This window comes from Antennarius striatus, chromosome 15 (assembly GCF_040054535.1).
Source record: "Antennarius striatus isolate MH-2024 chromosome 15, ASM4005453v1, whole genome shotgun sequence".
NCBI classification, from domain to species: Eukaryota; Metazoa; Chordata; class Actinopteri; order Lophiiformes; family Antennariidae; genus Antennarius; species Antennarius striatus.
The window spans coordinates 1,516,403-1,531,871 of NC_090790.1; the positions used below are offsets into that span (position 1 = coordinate 1,516,403).

At 46.0% G+C, this 15,469-nt stretch overlaps 1 protein-coding gene across 1 annotated transcript; it reads left to right on the top strand.

Annotated features, from left to right (window-relative positions):
- The first annotated feature begins 10,493 nt into the window (after positions 1 to 10,493).
- ier5l (immediate early response 5-like) lies at positions 10,494 to 15,069 on the top strand. The gene has a single exon (XM_068334512.1). The coding sequence runs from the start codon at positions 12,269 to 12,271 to the stop codon at positions 13,112 to 13,114; it is 846 nt and encodes a 281-aa protein (XP_068190613.1). The 5' UTR covers positions 10,494 to 12,268; the 3' UTR covers positions 13,115 to 15,069.
- The last annotated feature ends 400 nt before the right edge of the window (positions 15,070 to 15,469 follow it).

The window sequence follows — 15,469 nt, forward strand, 5'->3', positions numbered from 1 at the left end:
GATAGATGTTAAAATACTCCTCCTCACTTCCAAAGCCCTTGGTGGCACCGACCTACCTGAGGGAACTGTAGTTCCTTATAATCCATCTAGAGCATTACGCTCTCAACATACTGGCCTACTGGTGGTTCCTAGAATTTATAAAAGTAGGACGGGGGCTAGAGCCTTTTGCTATCAAGCCCCTCTATTGTGGAACCACCCCCCTCCCTCAGTTCGGGGGGCAGACACCCTCTCACTATTTAAGACTAGACTTAAAACTTTTCTTTTTCATAAATTTTACAATTAATGGTAACTCAGGTTACTACGTTTATTTTCATATAGACCTACACTGCTGGAGACTCAACATCCAGACTCACTGAGCTCCTCTCTCCTCCCCCTTCTCTCCAACCATCTCTGTTACTCCTCCTCCTCTCTGATCTCACTCTCCAAGTCTCCAATCACACCGTACTAACTAAACTTCTTCCCTGGAGTCTCTGTCCTCTATGTCCTCACAGGTTTTTCTCAGGTTCACCCCTCATCCACCCATCCGCTGTGGACCTGCACCCCCCATCCCACCAGTACCACCCCTCACCTAACCATCGACTGGGGTCCTGCTGCCTGTCTTCCTTGGTGTCATTACTGTTCTACCCCTCATCCGCCCAGCCGCCGTGGACCTTCCTCTGTGGACCTGCACCTCCGAGCCCACCAGTATCACCCCCATCTCTCCATGTGCTGTGCACCTTCTCCTCCAAGCCCACCAGTACCCCCCCTCAACTATCCATCGGCTGGGGTCCTGCTTCCTTTCCTCCTCCTTCCTCCATACAGTCATCCACACAGCTGTAATTGTGCCTTGACTTTATCAACCTGAACCATATTGATACTGTCTCTCTCTGGTCTGTCTCTCTCTCTCTCTGTCTCTCTCTCTGTCTCTGACGTTGTTCTTATCTTCCTTTGATTTTTTTCCCCCCCAACCGGTCGAGGCGGATGGCCCCCAAAAGAGTCTGGGTCCTGTCCGGAGTTTCTTCCTCAATGAGGGAGTTTTTCCCTCCACTGTCTCTGATGCTCTGGAGGGTTCAGTTGGGTTTCTGTCTGTTAAAGCGCTTTGAAATGTCTGCTGTCATGATTAAGAGATATATAAATAAAACTTGATTGATTGATTGATTGATTGATTGATTGATTGATTGATTGATTGATTGATTGATTGATAAATACATAGATATGTGAAAATTCATTCTACGCATTACACTGAATATTATAAATACACATAATAAAATAATAAAAACTTCCACCTTAAGCAGTTTTTGACAGTTGCAGTGAACTAAACGAGCCACAGGATGGCAGTATGAAGCAATAAGCGACTCGTCACCTTGACTCGGGCTTTACCTTCTGTGTCTTCCGTTCTGTGGAATCTGCTGGTCTGACTTAACTTGCAGCATGACTTCCTGATAAGGACATTATTTGAAGTGTTGTATAAAGGACAGACTCAGCTAAGTGATTTCAAAAGAGTTTTTGTGTTGTGATGCTTTCATTTGCATAAAATCACGATTTAGTCCAAGTTTGATCACTAATATTTCCTCTAATATTGGTGAATGACAGACACATCTCTGTTATATTTAATATTTAATGAAGGATATTTACTCTACATTTATGGACTTACTATCTTTTTCAAATACAGGATTTCACTGCCTCAGTGGAACAGACCTCTATTAACACATTTGAAGCACCAACAACAAATTGATTACTCAAGTAATGAACATTGTCACATAAAATGTGAATTTCGTTTTCCACAGCCGGTGATCCATCTCCATCTCACCCTTCCACCTGGATTTTCCTTTGTCATGCCAACTACATGCATGTTCCCCCTCCACATACCTACAGACACCTTCATCCTACCTGTTCCTCTCTGGATGGGCAGCTCCATCTTTATCAGTCCACTAAGTCTTGGGCAGCGACCAGAAGGTGGCCGGCTCAACACCTGTGTCAGGTGACATGTTTAGGAGTGTGAACTGGCAGTAGGAGGTGTCAGCTCACCTCCTGAGCACTGCCAAGGCGCCCATGAGCAAGGCACCGCCCCCTTTATAAGTTTCTTATTGGGGAGCAGCACAGTGGAACCGCTCCACCTCCCCATCACTTCCGTGCCTACAGGTGTGTGTGTGGGTTTAGATGTTGTTCATCACACCAGGACAACTTCTATTGCTGAGTGGTCCAACTCTGATGGTCTGAGCCCATTACTCGGTCTAGGAAGGCTAGTTCTGCAGACGCGACCCAACAAAAACACAAAGAATGCAATAAAAAAGAACTCAACGCCCTCAATCTGAATCTAGAAATTGTAAAATCTGATAAAAACTATAAATATCAGACTTTTTAAAGTAGTTGAAAGTACACACCAGTGTTGTGTCTCACCAGTGAAATCCCCCTCCAAGGTACAGGCGTCAGCGTGGGTCCAGCCTTCTACAACCACTGTCACAGACACAGTGACGGATCAGAATATTGATGGATTATGATCAATTATTTATTTATTTATGGATTATTTTTTAATTAATATTAGAACCGGCCCCCAGGCTACATCTGCCTGCTGGCGTTGTGCTCGCACCAACACTACATTCCCCACAATGCAACGGTAGCAGAAGTCACTGCAGTGCAACAAGGTTTCATTGTTCATCAGCAGTCAGAGGGGAGGTTGGGTTTAACCACCCCCTCCTCAAAAGTGGCTAAGAGGGAGGTGGTGTTATCCTTCCTGTGTTTAATTACAATTTGTTTGACCTTTTATTTTTATGTGATCTATTTTGTACTACAGTTGTGCTGTCCGTTGCCTCGTAGGCTGCTACTGTTGTCAGTCTTTGCTGCAGGCCTGCTCTCCGTGTCTATGGATCACACTCCTGGGAATAAATAAAGTTTTTTTGAATATAAATTTGATATTGAAACTTGACAAACCTTGAGTTCAAACAAATGTGTGATTTGATGCTATTACCAATTCTGTGACCACAGGTCTATGTAGACTGAGTACTGTGAGTACTGAGGGTAACGGAGACCCGTGAGGAATTTACAGGATTATTGAAGGATTTTTTAGTTTTATTTATTGGTTTATTAGTAACAGAGGCAACTTATTTTTGGAATATTAGTAACTCTAATATGTTGGTGTGGGTTAACATCATAAGTAACATGAAACCCACATCCTGTCCTGCATTAGTAGTCGATAGAATAATACAGGACTCATCACATCACGTTTTGAACGTTAACAAATAGAAATGTAAGGATCTGTGAAACCAAGTCTTTCCTTCCCCTTCTCCTGTGTTTTCTCCAATCCCTTCTGAATCACCTTTCCTCATCATCACATCTATCCCCCCCTTGTTGCTAGGCAACAGGTGAGAAGAACGTCACTTGGAGATGTCAGAAGCCTAGGATGAGATTGGAAGAAAATGAAGCCTCAAACGGATGCTCAATGGAAGAGCCCGGGTGTCCCAAACAACCAGAACCCTGTGACTTCTGTCTCAGGACTCCACTGAGAAACCATCAAGTTGTTCTGGATGAAATTCAAGAAGAAGCACTGCACAGGTGAACCAACTTTACCAGATGTCACAAAAATATAAGACTTTTATTTAAAACTTACTTGAATCTTAATTAAATTACATTAATCCTTGTGTGTGCCCCCACCCATGACAATCCTCCCTTTTTTAGTGACCTGATATTAAAATTGGCACCTACTGAGGCTCAGTCTCTGGTTGGGGGAGACTTTAACTTAGATGGATTGATTCACAACGACAGTGATCAATCGATCAATAGCAGCATCTGTATTACATGAGGGGATGAAAGAGGGGGGCCTCTGGGATATCTGGCATCAACTTAATCAGAATATAAAGGATTTTTCCTTTTACTCCAGTGTACATGGTTCATACTCTAGAACTCACGTGCTCTTAAAGGCCTGTATTGGGGCTCAAACCTTTCATACAGCGCACAAAACACAAGTGAAAAAAAGAAAAACCTCCTATTTTTGCAAAAAGATTTCCAACAACAAACTAAAAGTGAGTTTGTACTTCAGACACCGACCCTCAAGCGGACACGATACACCAGCCTGTGCACAAACACAGCTGAAGCAGCCGTGACGAGAACAAATGATCATCAACCCCAATTTGGTAACACAACTAGTAAATTATTATCCTGACAAACAAAAACAACCCAGACATGGTTAAAAGTATAGGAAAGAACTTAAGAACTTCACTTAATTACTTAGAACAAATGATAATGGGTACATCGTACAGGAAAATACAGAAAAATTTAGAACTAATAAAAACTTTAAATGACACATGTGCATCATACAGACCCACGAGTTTTTCTTTGTGCAGATGTCAAGATATTGAGCACAATAATAGCTAAAAGAGTCCAGATGTGTATTAATAATAATAATAATCGCCTCATGAGGCAGAAGAACTGCGTGCCTCACTTCGTGCCTTTTGGCAGCGGTTGAAGGACCGCTCAACTCTTGTTGATAAAACACTACATTATATACATTAGCTAAATTATGGGAATTTAGTTCATAGATCAAACGTGTTTGAACACTTTAATAGCGACATACAGAGAAATAGCATTACGGTCTCACTGTTTAGCTACCAGCACAGCTAGTGGAGTCATTGATCAATCCACGGTGATCAATGACTCACCGCAGGTCTCTGATCAGGATTTCAGTGGTAAATGTGAAAATTCAGCAATTTTGAGTAAAAATAACCTAAAATTGGTGGCGTTGGAAAATAATTTTATAATACACGTCACTGGATAAATATAACCATTTAATTTATTTATTCCATTTTTGGGGTTTTTTCTTTCATGATGGCAGGAGAGGCTGTGTCTCACCCGCCTCCCCCCTGACCGCACGTCGCTGCTTAAACTGGGACTGTGGGCCCGTTTCACCAAGCAGGTTTAGTGGCATGTTAACCCTGAAATGAGGGAAAACCAGAGTTTCCGGTTTCACAAAGGGAGGTAACTTAACCCAGAGTCAGAGGGGTAACCCTGACCTGTTTCACGTAGCGAGGTCACCGAACATCTGCATTGTTACCGCAGTAACAGACTCTCTGGAGCTAACCTGGTCGGGAGCAAGTTTTATTCCACAAACCCAGGGTTTCCCCAGACTCCGCCCCCTTTCACCGCTGCTCACAACATTTCATTTCCTGGTTGTGTTGGACGGAGAATTTTACTGGAGTTCGGTTTTATAAAAAGCTCCGCATTTCAGAGGTATTTTATACAGTGATGGGCAGATGAAGCCTCGTGAAGCATTGAAGCTTTACACCCGATGGTTCGCTCCAGTTTGAAGCTTCTTGAGGCTTCATTGGCTCTAGTGCGACCTCTACTGGACGCAAAAGTATCAGTCAAACTGTCAGCGAAATAAAGAAGAATGCAAAACATGTATGTTTTAGTGATGGCAGTGCAGTGTGTGTGTGTGTGTGTGTGTGTGTGTGTGTGTGTGTGTGTGTGTGTGTGTGTGTGTGTGTGTGTGTGTGTGTGTGTGTATAGGGCGGCACGGGGCCGCAGTGGGTAGCACTGTATATATACTGTATACGTGTGCAAGTATTTGGAGTTAAACAAAAGTAATTTACCTACGGGAATTATTAATAGATTTATTTATTTGTTTTTTTGTTTATTTATATGCACACACACACACACACACACACACACAGACACACACACACACACACACACACACACACACACACACACACACACACACACACACACACACACACACACACACACACACACACACACACTGGCAGTATGGAAAATGATCATTTGGACATGACAAAAATGCAAATCCAGTAAATATGTCCAGTGAGGGGGGGTTGGGTTGGGGTCTGGACAATGATGGTGCTTTAGTTACAGACAGTGATTATCTTTGGGTCACGTCATTGGTTTTTATCTAAAAACATTTTTGTTCCCTGTGGCAGGTCTCAGGTGATTTATTCCCCCTCCCTCTAGAAAACCCCCGCCCCATATCGCTGTCACACTCGTGTCGCAAACAGAACCTCTACCTGAATCATGGTCTCAGACGGACAGCGAGGCTTCAGACGCCATCAGTTTCAGCTCCTCCCCTAGATGAAGCAAGCCTCGAACGCCCCCCTCCCCCACTCGACACACGCTTCGTCACATCACTAATTATACATGCAAACACGTCTGTTTGGAGAGGGTCCCACTGGTGGAATGAAATGTTCTTGTACGGCACTCAGACGTCTCCTCAGATCCACACGGTTCTCTTTATGATCAGTTCTGGTTCACGTCCTGGTCTACCACACACACCCACGTCCTGGTCTACCACACACACCCACGTCCTGGTCTACCACACACACCCACGTCCTGGTCTACCACACACACCCACGTCCTGGTCTACCACACACACCCACGTCCTGGTCTACCACACACACCCACGTCCTGGTCTACCACACACACCCACGTCCTGGTCTACCACACACACCCACGTCCTGGTCTACCACACACACCCACGTCCTGGTCCACCACACACACCCACGTCGTGGTCTACCACACACACCCACGTCCCGGTCCACCACACACACCCACGTCCTGGTCCACCACACACACCCACGTCTGGAGATACTCTGGAATCTGGAACTGGTAGCAAACCGTTGATCACGAAGACAGAAAACTACAGCTGCACTGGCCTCTACAGGTCCAACACGTTATTACACTCACTGAACACACTCATGAACCTACAGGAGACCTGCAGACGCCCCTGCATCGCTGAAGGAAGTCCCTCTATCCCTGTCTCTTCATACTGTTGGTGTACGCCACGTGTATCGGCGTATTTTCCAATGAATTTCTCTTTTTTACATACACACACATACATGATGCATGGTTCATTTGGAAAGCTAGTATAAAATTCTGATAGTCTAGTATTGTTTTTAAGCAGCTCAGCGTTCCAGCAGAGTATTCCTAACATGAATGAAGAACATTCTACCACCAGATGTAACAGAAGAGCACCGATATATCAGATAAAAACCAAACTAGCCCTCAGAGCAGTGAATGTGTGCAGCAAGGCTGAACGTTCTGTAGGTAGAACGAAAAACCTTTCATTCATTTCTTCACTAGGTGTTAGTAAGTAGTTATTGTGTAATTAAATAGACCATCCAATCAGCTGTAATTAAAATATAAGTTTAAAAAAGCCGAAAGTGCCTTTATCAGAAACCACACCAAATTTTAACGGGTTATTTCATAGCCCATCCTTCCATCCATCCATCCATCCATCCATCCATCCATCCATCCATCCACCCTTCTTTTCAATGTAAGAGCTATAGCAGGAGCATCAGTGGAATCCAAAGTCATCATGACTAAAATCTCCACTATAGGATGTGTCGTGGAGATTTGTGGTCCCACCCTGGACGACGCTGCTGTTCTATCCTCTACTGTGGGTGTGACCTCTGCTCTGGGGGCGTGTCCTCTACTGTGGGTGTGACCTCTGCTCTGGGGGCGTGTCCTCTACTGTGGGTGTGACCTCTGCTCTGGGGGCGTGTCCTCTACTGTGGGCGTGACCTCAGTGAGACTCATCGACAGCCTGTCGAGGAGCTGGAAGAGCCGACTGACCCCACAGCAACTGACTCTGATCGGTTCTAATTGTACAGGTCTCTTCAACCTGAATCAAAGCGATCCTTTCCTGAGAGTTTGTCTCTTTGCTCTGACAACACTGGATGAGACCCAATCAGCCTCAGTGACAGTAATGGAAAACATGTATAGATTGATGGTAAAGATTTTAAACAATGATAAACTTAAATATCGGGATGACACGCTATGGAGGGTTCACCTTGAGCTGACGGCCCAGTGGAGGATTTTACACGGCGATGTAGCCGTGAACAGATTTATTGCAGTTTTGAATCCAAATATGTCGGAAAACTGTCCGTTCTGTTCTCACAAGAAAACGATTTTTCTCTTCTTCCTAGACTATCAGAGACTCGACAATCGGTTCCTGTTTTAGAGGAACTCTTTCTCTCATTCCGTCATGTTTTTGTGACAACGTGATTATCTTGTAATTCCGCTTTTGTGAATAAAGGTGATTTTAAAAATGAAATCTTCTTCTGTCAAATTGTTCAGTCAGATGTTGAGGATGCACTCTTAGAATCTTTGAGTCCAAGTCACCTCTCAGGGCTTTGAGTTAAGTTTTGCATGACAGTCAGATTTTAAGTGACACGGGAAAGGGTGCAGCACTGTGGAGGGGAACAGTGAACGAGTGAATGAACTAAACAGCTTTTTCAATCCGTTCAGCTCCCCCACCCCTCCCGGCTCCTCGTCCCAGGCCTCTCCCGGCCCTGCAGACTGCTCCACTGATGCTCCCTCCTCCTGTGCTTCCTCTCCTTCCACCCCTGCCCCTTCTCCTTCCACCCCTGCCCCTGCCACTTCTCCCGAGCCCACTCCAAGAGCTGCGAAGCTCAACAGCCCCACCTCAACCACAGGTCTTCCAACCTCGCCACGACCTCCTGCTCCCACCACGACCGAGACCGTCATCACTGCAGACCTGGTGACGACGACGTTTAGGAGGCTCCGTCCCTAAAAGGCGGCTGGACCAGATAAGATCTCCTCAAGACTCCTCCTAGCCTGTGCTTCGGTACTGGGGGACCCCCTGCAGCGATTGTTTAACCTCATTCTGCGGCTGGGGAGGGTCCCGTCATTGTGGAAGACCTCCTGCATTGTCCCTGTACCCAAGAATAGACGCCCTACTGAGCTCAACGACCACCGACCGGTCGCTCTTACCTCCCACGTAATGAAGACCCTAGAGCGACTGGTCCTGGAGCTCATGCGTCCACAGGTGCAGGGTGCAATGGAACCTCTCCAGTTCACCTATCAGGCCAAGGTTGGAGTTGACGACGCTGTCTTGTACCTCCTCCACCGTGTGCTCTCCTACCTGGACTGTGCAGTCAGGGTGCTTTTCTTTGACTTTTCCAGCGCCTTCAACACCATCCAGCCCCAGCTCCTACAGGACAAACTGACCTCCATGGCTGTGGACCCCTACCTCGTGAGCTGGATCACGGACTACCTAATGGACAGACCCCAGTACGTCCGTATGGGGGACTGTTTGTCTTCTATGGAAACCAGCAGCACGGGGGCCCCACAGGGGACCGTTCTCTCCCCCATTCTCTTCACCCTCTACACATCAGACTTCAAGCACAACTCGGATACATGCCACATACAGAAGTACTCCGATGACACCGCGATAGTTGCATGTATCCGGGAGGGTGATGAGGGGGGGTAAAGGGCATTGGTGGCTGTATGAGGGGGGGGTACAGGGGATTGGTGGCTGACTTCGTGGAGTGGTGCCAACAGAACCAGCTCCAGCTCAACGTCTCCAAGACAAAGGAGATGGTTCTGGATGTCCGGCGGGCACCTCCCTCTCCACAGCCAGTGATCATGGAGGGCAGTGAGGTGGGGGTGGTAGGAAACTATAAGTACCTGGGACTGCAGCTAGACAGCAGACTGGACTGGTCACTCAACTGGGACTGTGTGTACAAGAAGGGGCAGAGCAGGATGTACTTCCTGAGGAGGCTGGCCTCCTTCAACATCTGTCCTAAGCTCCTTCTCATGTTCTATCAGTCCGTAGTCTCCAGTGTCATACTGTCATACGCCATTGTGTGTTGGGGTGGGGGGGCCAGGAAAAGAGATATGGACCGTCTGAACAGACTCATCCGTAGAGCGGGCTCAGTGGTCGGGCTGAGCCTGGACTCTGTGGATATGCTTCTGGAGAGCAGGACCATGTCTAAAGTTAAGGCTATCATGAACAACACCAGCCCCCCCTACACACCACCTTCTCCCAGCAGAGAAGCACCTTCAGCGGCAGACTGCTGTCACACAGCGCCTCCACAGAGAGGCTGAGGTCCTCCTTCGTGCCCCGTGCCATCAGGGGGTACAATGACTCTCTCAGGAGGAGCGGGGGGGGGGGGGGTGGCGAGGTCAGCACGGGGTTAAATGGATTTAATTTAATTTTATACTGTTTAGTGTCGTGTATGTCCTCTGGTGTCAGTGTTTCTTTTTCTCCTGGTTTTTCTCCAGTGTTTATTCTTTATGTAATGCCTGAGCAGGGGATGTGTGCAATTTCCTCCAGGATTAATAAAGTGTCTGTCTGTCTGTCTGTCTGTCTGTCTGTCTGTCTGTCTGTCTGTCTGTCTGTCTGTCTGTCTGTCTGTCTGTCTGTCTGTCTGTCTGTCTGTCTGTCTGTCTGTCTGTCTGTCTGTCTGTCTGTCTGTCTGTCTGTCTGTCTGTCTGTCTGTCTGTCTGTCTGTCTGTCTGTCTAAGTCATTGGATTAGTGTTTAAGCTAAATTAACTATTACATATTCACAAACATCAAATCACTTGGTTATTTAACTATTTCATTCCACCTTAGACAGTACAACTATTTCTTCAGTGCACAATCATTAAAACAGGTTTTTGCATAGAATATGAAATCATACACAGCTACCTTCATATGTAATGGTGTATCACTGAACCCCCAAAGCACCCCACTTGTGCAGCAGAGAACATTTTACATTCTCCACGACGTTTTAAGGCTTTAAAATAATTTACTTTTGAGAGAGGCTGGAGGAAGGTGAGGTGCTGAACTAATTTGATGAGAGTAGAAGTAGCAGAGCAGAGGAAGTAACTCAAAGGAAAGAGCAGGGAAAACCTCCCCAGGAATAACTCAGTATTAGTAAGAGTTCAAATTTGGAAACTATTTTGAAAAAGCCAAAGTAATCGAGTAAACTTTGTAGCTACAAAGTGAACTACAAACGAGCATTAACTGGCTGATGCTGAATGAAACATGTGCTGACATCCATGTGCACTAATTTTATCTTCTGTGTTTACGGCCTGGTGTGAAATTAGGTTTAAAGACAAATGTTTGACTGGATGCTGGACTGTGTGGGATCTTTTCTCTATTTGACAGTAAGATAGTCGTCATGTATATTAAATACATATTAAATATATATGTTGGGACCTCTTCAACAAATCCATGACATCCCTGTCCTCTGACTGAGGGTCTATTTTGACCTATCAGTTGATTTATTCTAAACTTTCCTTACTTCCATCAAACACCCTGCAACACACAGAAATAGAAACATTTAACTAGTATCTGCTGAACTAAACATTTGAATTGTAAAATCACACATTCAATATCAAACCTCCATTTCCCATGAATACAATGTTAATGTGAGTTATTCTCTCCGTGGCCTGGTTGGATAAGGAGAACCAAACGTTTTCGATGTTCTTATTTTCAAGTATCGTTATTGTCAGTGTCTGTAGCTCCATGGTCTTACACATCTCTCAGGAACCGAATACGATAGAAAGACGAAACCAAAGGCGTTATATTCAGGGAGGAAAGGGGATGAAAATTAAATCATAGCCTTAACCTTGAAAAACTAGGTCAAGGTCAAATTTTCACTTTTATACCTTTTTAGGTAAACATCTGTGAAACCTGATGAGATGCAATCACAAAACAAAAAGCAACATTTTCAGGAAGCCAGAGGCACAAAAATGTGATGATGACCTTCAGCTTTGGAAAACTAGGTCAAGGTCAATAAAAACTTTGAAAATAATCAGAGGTCAAGGAAGCAAAAACGATAACATGATCTATTAATAGTAGCATGTGAACATGGTTTAATAACTTGCACTTTTAATGTTTTTCTGTAACACGTTAGTTAGTTAGTTAGTTAGTTAGTTAGTTAGTCAGTTGGTTAGTCAGTTAGTTAGTTAGTCAGTCAGTCATTTGGTTAGTCAGTTAGTTAGTTAGTATGCACACATTAGTAAAGACCGTAGATCAAAGCCCTAGCTGAATGAAAGAGTGTCGCCTTGTGCTCAAGGCGAATGAACAAAGGATTAAAGGACATTGATCAAAGTCGGGTCAAAGCAAAGCAAACCCTATAAATACGTGAACTTCAGAAAGAGCAAGTGGTCGATGAATTCAGGGGGTGTCGCGGGTTGTTGCAGTCTCTGACTGCCTTGGACATGTTTGGGCGGAATTTGAATAGTCCAGTGAAGCGTTCATTGGTCGAGAGGCAAATGTTTCCAGAGAACCAGACTGTCATTCTCCAGAATCCAGGCAGCTGATTGGTGCTTCCTGCAGTGGGCGGATCCTCTGTCCCGGGTATAAATACGTCTATCCTGGCTTCAGACGCGGTAGAAATGATCGCTGGCCCCCAGTAGGATGTGGGTGATGGTGTCCAGTGTGTCCCAGTACAGCTGACTGGAGCCCTTCTTCTGGAACCAAACGACCCCCGACCAGAGAACCGAGTGTGGGTCCCCCTCCAGGGAGAGGAGCCGCAGATCAACACCATGGAATGCGCTTTGGACGCGCAGAACCTCATCTCCCTCTCACTAATGAAGATCCACAACTCCAGGACGCAGAGGGGGGGCATCAAACTGCACAAGAACCTGCTGGTCTCCTACGTGCTGAGGAACGCCCGGCAGGTCTACATCAAGGAGAAGTACGCGGAGATCTACCGGATGCAGCAGTACGAGGAGGCGCTGACGGTCTGCGGCCACATCCAGCCGCTCCCCCCGCGGGACCCGGAGGCGGGGGACGAGGCGCAGGAGACGCGGGCGGCGAGCCTGAGCTGCTCCGCCCGCCTCCTCCGGGACGCGGCGCCGACATCCGCGCTCTGCCGGACGGACACCTCCCTGGAAGACGTCCCCAAGGCACCGGGGCCCTGCTACTACCGGAGCTGCTGCATGGAGACCCCCCCCGCGGCACACTGGGACCAGTCCCCCGCAAACAGCAACGCGCACTGCAACAAGACCACCGTGTTGGACCTGGACACCCATGTGGTCACCACGGTGGAGAACGGGCTCCTCCACCAGGACTGCTGCTGCGACCCTCCCCAGGGCCAGCCGCCCCAGGTCCACCCGCCCCCGGCCAAGAAGCGCAAGGTAGAGCCGGGATGTGGTTCATCTGACCCGGAGGAACTGTCGGATTTTACCGCATCTCGCAAAAGGGCGAAGCGGGAAGACTGTGCCCCCCTCCCGGATCACCCCGACAGCTCCAACATCTCCGCCCTGATCTCGATCTTCGGGTCCGGGTTCTCGGGGCTCCTGAGCCGACAGGCGGACCTGGACCAGATCTGTAGCAAACAGGTCCTGGCTAGTCTGGGGGCTTGGAGCCGGGCCATTGTGGCATTTTGAATCCAAACCCCTACCAAGGGGGGGACCGGGGTCAGTTCTAACGTGTCTTTATAAAAAACAAGAGTAAAGTGGAACCGAGAGGGAGTCTGAGAACATGTGAAATGTGAGCATGAATGTCTCTGAACAAAGAAAGTTCCTCTACTGTTCCTCCCCATGAAGGCTTCTACTCACCGACAACATTTCATGGGCGAAAGGAGGTTGTGTATCGTTTTGAGGAGACACTGATAAATGATCAATCAGTGATTAGAGGAAAAATATATCTCACATGAATTATGTGATACTGTTCTATCTTTCCTATATTTGAACACTGCAGATGTTCAGTTTGTTAAGAACACTAATGTGAACATTTTACAAAATCAGGTTTAGTGTTTGTTCCGTCTGTCCAGAAACATTAAAATACTCCTAACCTTTAGTAACTTACAGTTATAACAAGGATTCAAAATATGCTGATGATATTTATCAAGTTATACCTCAAAGCACACCTTTATTGAAACGAACTGTGTGGTGATTCGTTGGCGTGGACATGGTGACATCAGTTTAATCTTCTTTTCCTTTCGGCTTTTCCCTTCAGGGGTCGCCACAGCGAATCAATTGCCTCCATCTAGCCCTGTCCTTTGCATCCTCTTCCTCACACCAACTACATTCTTGTCCTCCCTCACTACATCCATAGTCCTATACTCTTGGCGCTCCTCTTCTCTTTCTTCGTGCGAACGCACTTTCCTCCTCTCCTTCTTCGACCAACTGTAGTCCAATTTCCACCGGCGCCCTGTAGGTCAACAGTTAACCCGGGTCTCGACTGATCCGGTATGGAAGTCATAGGTTTGATTCGCATCTTTGATTTGGCAAAAGTTTTACGCCGGATGCCCTTCCTGACGCAACCCTCATCAGTTTAATCTTTGATTTGACAAAAAGAGGAGTTAAACCTAAACCTGGTTTCCCCTTAAAGGTTTAAATCAGCTTTATTTTTGCAGGTAGAAGAGGCTATTTAAACGAACATTTCAGTTATGATTTTGAACAAGGATAGGAAAGGGAGTCAGTGCCATATCCGTCATGTCCATGCTCTCCGATCGTGAGGATGGGAGATACGTGTATACGTAAAACACTTCTGTGACTGGAACATGTTGCCTTAAAGCCGCTACTGCTGGGTATCGATTGAATGTTTATCCTGTCTTGGGCTGTGAAGCCTTGTGGGGAACAAAACAAAACACTTCTGTTTGTGAGCAGTCAGTTTCAGTCTGTTTCAGTCAGTTTCAGTCAGTTTCAGTCAGTTTCAGTCTGTTTCAGTCAGTTTCAGTCTGTTTCAGTCAGTTTCAGTCTGTTTCAGTCTGTTCCAGTCTGTTTCAGTCTGTTTCAGTCAGTTTCAGTCTGTTTCAGTCAGTTTCAGTCAGTTTCAGTCTGTTTCAGTCAGTTTCAGTCAGTTTCAGTCTGTTTCAGTTGGATGGAGCGTTTTGCTCAAGACTGTCTTCGACACAATTTTGAGGTACATGGACTAAACCAACGTAACACTTAATGCAGCACGGACACTTACATTCTGTCACTCTTGGGCTATTAACTGTGGTCATGGTTACACCTCCACACCCAGTGTGTGATAGTGAAGCACTTTGGGTTATTTCAGCATGTCTAACATTTTCTCTTAATTGTAGTTGTTGTTTAAAGACCTCACAGCAATTCAAAATTACGTGTCTTGGTTTTGTTTTTATTTGTTTTGGAAGAGAATGATCGTAGTCCTTTTGTTTTAAAAAGGCAAACTCTTGATTTAGCCATAACCTGAGAGTTCACGCATTAGCTTTATGAGCACTATGTGTACCGAAATCAAGATAGTATTCAGACATTCTCAATATATTTTGTTGTTATTGTTGTATTTTTGTGATTAATAAATTGTATATCACTGGGTAAAACTGCTCCAGAAATATTTGTTAAAAATTTATAATCTTAATAAAAAAATGTAAACCACAGTCTTCATTGTTGTGTTTGATTGTTATGAACAGGCCTGGAGTGGTTCATCATTGTTACACGGTAATTTCATGTAAAACACATCCATTCATCAATCGTCAATCGGGGGGGGGCTGGAGTCTATCCCAGCTGACTGAGGGCGGGAGGCAGGGGAAACTCTAGGTGTGACACCAGTGCACTGTGGAGCTACACAGAGACAAACACACACACACACACACACACGCACGCACACACACGCATACGGTCAATTTGGAACAGCTAATGAACCTGAAGCTCATGTTTCTGGAGGGGGGAGGAAGCCGGAGAACCCGGAGAGAACGCACACAGACACGGGGAGAACATGCAAACTCCACACAGAGCGGGACTCGAACCCAGAACCGCCTTGCTGTGCAGTGACAGCGC

Bases quoted from the DNA above. Each gene is read 5' to 3' on its own strand.
- ier5l (XM_068334512.1), top strand. From the start codon at position 12,269: ATGGAATGCGCTTTGGACGCGCAGAACCTCATCTCCCTCTCACTAATG.